The sequence below is a fragment of the Silene latifolia genome, chromosome 3, assembly GCF_048544455.1.
Source record: "Silene latifolia isolate original U9 population chromosome 3, ASM4854445v1, whole genome shotgun sequence".
Taxonomy (NCBI): domain Eukaryota; kingdom Viridiplantae; phylum Streptophyta; class Magnoliopsida; order Caryophyllales; family Caryophyllaceae; genus Silene; species Silene latifolia.
The window spans coordinates 53,762,926-53,768,005 of record NC_133528.1 but is presented as its reverse complement, the minus strand read 5'-3'; the positions used below and the strand labels follow the sequence as shown (position 1 = coordinate 53,768,005).

General features: G+C 39.1%; 1 protein-coding gene and 1 non-coding gene across 2 annotated transcripts; one reads left to right on the top strand and one right to left on the bottom strand.

Moving 5' to 3' along the window:
• Positions 1–1,730: 1,730 nt before the first annotated feature.
• On the bottom strand, positions 1,731–1,837 carry LOC141650818 (small nucleolar RNA R71). The gene has a single exon (XR_012546831.1). It is a non-coding gene; the product is annotated as a small nucleolar RNA R71 (small nucleolar RNA).
• A 1,706-nt stretch (positions 1,838–3,543) lies between these two features.
• Positions 3,544–4,386, top strand: LOC141649081 (uncharacterized). Its single transcript, XM_074457780.1, has one exon. It carries the CDS (start codon positions 3,544–3,546, stop codon positions 4,384–4,386), a length of 843 nt encoding a protein of 280 aa, XP_074313881.1.
• The last annotated feature ends 694 nt before the right edge of the window (positions 4,387–5,080 follow it).

Below are 5,080 nucleotides of genomic sequence, written 5' to 3'. Positions count from 1 at the left end.
TTTATACATTAAAATGTAATACAATTACTAAAAATCATTAAAATAAGCCAAAAATTACCATAAATCATCAAAATGACCTAAAAACATTTTAGGACCAGAATACTTAACATGCAAAATAATTTCGTGGTTTAATCATATAAATCCCAAATTTTAGTTTTAATTAAGTTACATTTAACTCGGAAAAAACCAAACCGATTATGCATGCAACAACCTAAGCTCTTGATACCACTTGAAAGGATTCATTAACCCCTTAATTAAACTCATTTTAATTAGATCTAAATAAACCATTGATTTAGTCTTATTGAATCTAGTGCATGCATAACTTAAAACAAGAATGAGGAGAAAACGGTTTTCTTACAATGGTTGTGAGACGGAAATGGGCACAAGCAAGGACACCTTCCTATACTTGTTCTTGAGATCACTAACATGGGATGATCCTCCAAAACTCCATTGGTTCAATAATGTGAACACCTCCTCTTAGTTGCTCCAAGACTATCCCAAAAAACCTATTAATATTATTAACTAGATAATATAAGTAGTTTACCTTAATAGTAGATCTAATATTATTTTTATTTACTACACTAGTAAGTATATAAATATTAGATTGTTTGAACAAATTTGTCATAAAACCATTTTATGTGTTTTGAGAGAATATGGAGAAAAGAAGAGAGATAAGCATCAAAAGACCACACCTTATAAAAATGAGAACATCCTCTTCTATATGTGTGGTGACCGGTTTTTTTTACCCTTGAATAGGGCCATGCATTTGCTTTTTGTCTTCTCAAAACAATAGCTAGTGAATAGGTGTGTACGATGGTCATCATGATGTCCATTTTTATTGTTTAAAAAACAAAACCATCAAAGCCCACTTACTACTAATAAAACCGGTTTTTACACATAAAATGGACCTCTATTTTATCTTTGTAATTTGTCATTTGTAATTTGTGTGACATGTGACATGTAACATGTCATTAGGTATAATAATGCATATTTAACTAATTAAATATCATTATGTATTAAATAAATTACGAATAACAAATTAACAAGTAATTCACAATTTCATGTATATAAAATGGGTCACATTAAGTCTAGTTAATATAATCTACAACATTTTGTAATTATAGCTAACTAATTTCTCTTATCTTCAATGTTTCATAAACATTAATCAATTTTAGTAATATAACATATTAATTACTAAATTGAATCTTATTTAATCAAATTACAATAAGATATAATATTATCTCTTATATATCAATTTGTTCAATTTAAGGATTTATTCAATCTGTATCGTCATACAATCGATTAACTTTACAATTGAGGGAATCGTCCTTTAGGAGTGACCTTAAGGGATCAACTGGCCACCACCGTTAAACGTCAGTAATGTCAAAATCTAGTCAGCCAATCATTACCGATTAATGTTGATCAGTTGATTACATATATTGAATCATCCCTTTACGTATTCTTATCATGAGTTTTAATAATGTGATCGCACTATTGTTGAGGACACATATACTCCAACACATGCCCATCTTAGAAATTTCAAAAACAAGGTTGCCATGATGAAACGGAACGGAGTGTCCGAAGACACATTGAGATTGATGTTGTTTCCATTTTCTCTAAGAGATAAAGCGGGCCGTTGGTTAAATGTGCATCCTCCGAACACATTTACTACATGGGATGCCTTAGCCAAGGCGTTCCTAGCCAAGTATTACCTATCATCCAAGACCGCTATGCTCCAAAATGAGATCCATACATTCCAACAAGAAGATGGGGAGTCCTTGGGTGAAGCGTGGGATAGATTCCAAGATCTAAGTGCAAATTGTCCTCACCATGGAATACCGGCTTGGTACGTTACCCAAACATTCTTTCAAACATTGTTACCAAGGACCAGGGAAATGGTGAATGCCTCCGCGGGAGGAGGCTTTGATCATCTAGGAGATGATGAGGGTACGACTCTCATCAAAAAGAAAGTTGATTCGGAATCTAACTACGGGTCAAGAGGTAACATGTTGAGAAGAAATAGCCGCTACCCACAAGAGAACTCTTCTATCTCAAATGCCGAAACCAATGCTAAACTTGATTTTCTAACCTAGAAACTTGAGCAAATGCAAAGAAATCCAGTGCACCAAGCTAGTGCCTCCCATGGTCCACAGAGGAGGTCATTCCAAATTCTTCTTGTGAATTATGTGGAGGAAATGGACATACTTTCGATGTGTGTGCCAACAATGCCTACAATGTGGGATTTGATGATAATGCTTAAAATGTCAACGCTTTTCAAACCTATAACAACAACATAAGGCCACAAAGTCTACCATACAACAACCCAAATGTTTACAACCCGAACTCAAATTTCTACCATACGGGTTTGAGGAATCACCCCAATTTTAACTACAAAAGTATCAATGTCCAAAACCCGAAACACCTCCAACCACAAGTGCAAAACACCAATCCACTCGGGTTTTCTCAACCTAGGGGTGGATACCAAAATCAAAGAAACAATTCCGGCAATCAAAACCAATAGCCAAGCAACAACCAAAACCGAAATTTTGGGAACGAACCTCAAGGGTAACAAGATTTTGGGAGTAACCAAGGTAGTCAAAGCTTCTACCAAGGTAGACAAGGGAATTAAGCCAACCAAGGGCTTGGCCAAGGTTTTGTTCAAGATTTTCAAGAGCAACGATAAGGGTCCAATTTCAACAACCAAGGTCCTAAGGGGAACTACCAAGCGGGACACAACAACAACAACAATCAAGGTCCCTCTACCCGACAAGACTATGGGTTCCCTTTACCCTTAACTAATCAACCACATCAAGAGCCAACCATGGAATCTCAACTTGGTGACTTGATGAAGGTGGTGAAGAACATGCAAGTTTCACACCAACAAGAAATTAAAAACATCAAGAGGGACATGGAAGCTCGATTGGCATCTCATGCACTTGCCAACCCTCAAAGGCCGCCAGGTGGTTTCCTTGCCCAAGTCCAAAGCTCAAAAGACGCCTCGGCAAACCACCAAGCCCATGCGGTTGTCTTAAGGAGTGGGGTTGAACTTGAAGACCCTTACAAGGACATTGAAATTGAAGTGGATGCGGATCCCAAGAGGAAACAGTTGGTGATGAATGGTGGTGGGGAAAGCCCACCAATGACTCCATCGGCAAGGGTTAGTGAGGCAAAGAAGAGAAAGATTACAAATGAGGGAACATCAAAGGGAAAAGCTCCTATAGAGAGCAATGAGAATATCTTGGTTGAAGACCTCCCCTATGAAGAGAAGGTGGGTGAAGAGGTCCTTCTTCAACCTTCTACTAAGGTAACAAGCATGCTCACTTCTCCCAAGGTATCCTCTAATTTCCAACTTGTTACTAGTATTCCCTATCCCACAAGAGCTTTAAAATCTAGGGAAAACTTCAAGTATACAAAATTTTGTGAAATGTTGGAAAAACTTGAAGTGACCCTAGCCTTTACCGAAGTAATATTGAACATGCCAACCTATTCCAAGTTTTTAAAGACATCTTAACAAAGAAGAGGACCTTGGGTGACCAACAAATGATGGCTATGGAGGAAGAGTGTAGTGCTCTACTCCTAATCAAAATGCTACATAAAATTGGTGACCCGGGGAGCTTATCCATTCCTTGTGTGGTTGGTGGTGCTCTAATATCAAGAGCTTTGTGTAATTTGGGGGCAAGTGTAAGTGTGTTTCCCTTAAAGGTTGCCAAGAAAATTGGTATTTGTGATTTAATTCCAATAAACATGACTCTCCAATTGGCGGATAGGTCTGTCAAAGTTGGAAAGTACTTAATCCCCGCCGACTTTGTCGTCCTCGACATCCCGGAGGATAGCCACACCCCCATCAACCTAGGTAGGCCATTCTTAGCTACCGGAGGAGTGCTAATTGATGTTAGAGATGGGCGGCTAACTTTTAGGATCGACGGTGACAAGGTTAAATTTAACCTTCCTACTATTGTGAAAGGACCAAGGATTAACCAAGCTTGCACGGTTGGAGTGATTGAGGAAGTGGTTAAAGCGGTGGCAAAGGAAGAGACGGAGATGGAGGAGGCATTTCAAATTTTCCTCCACAATGAAGAAATGAAGGAAGACCATGATTTTGATGATGAGCTCGAGAGGAAGGTTGAGGAATTGCTCCCTCCAAAGGTACCACTCAAAGCCCTTCCTCCCTCACTTAAGTATGCTTTTTTAGGTGAGGGAGAGACTTATCCGGTGAAAATCAATGCTAATATTAGTGAGGACCAAGAACAAAAACTCTTAAAGGTTCTTAAAACTCACAAGGCCTCTTTAGGATATAGCATTGATGATATCAAAGGATTGAGTCCAAATTTGTGTATGCACCGCATAAACCTTGAAGAGGGGAGCCAGCCATCGGTTGAGGGTTAACGAAGGTTAAACCCCAAAATGGCCGAGGTAGTCAAGAATGAAGTCTTGAAACTACTTGAGACGGGGATCATCTATGAGATAACCGATAGTAAATGGGTGAGCCCCGCCGTTCATAAGGTTCCCAAAAAGGGTGGAGTGACCATGGTAGAGCAAGCGAATGGCACTTGTGTGCCTACACGCCCCGTCACCGGGTGGCGTATGTGTATCGATTACCGTAAGCTAAACTCCATGACCCTTAAAGACCATTTCCCTATCCCTTTTATTGACCAAATGCTTGAAAGGGTTTTGGAACACGCGTACTATTGTTTTTTGGATGGTTATTCCGGGTTTTTCCAAGTACCAATTCACCCGGAAGACCAAGAAAAAATGACTTTCACGTGTCCCGTTGGTGTATATGCTTACCGTAGGATGCCAATCGGGTTGTGTAATGCACCCCGCACCTTTCAAAAGTGCATGATGACTATCTTTGCGGATTTTCTTGAAAAGTGCATGGAAGTCTTCATGGATGACTTTAGTGTCCATAGAGACTCATTTTATCATGGATTGATTAACCTCTCTAATGTCGTGAGACGGTGTGAAGAGCACAACTTGGTCCTCAATTAGGAAAAATGCCACTTTATGATGGAAGAGGGAGTTGTACTTGGCCACATTGTCTCTAAGAGAGGGATTGAAGTTGATGGTGCTAAAGTATCGG

Coding starts and splice junctions, on each gene's coding strand:
- LOC141649081 (XM_074457780.1), top strand. CDS start 3,544: ATGGCTATGGAGGAAGAGTGTAGTGCTCTACTCCTAATCAAAATGCTA.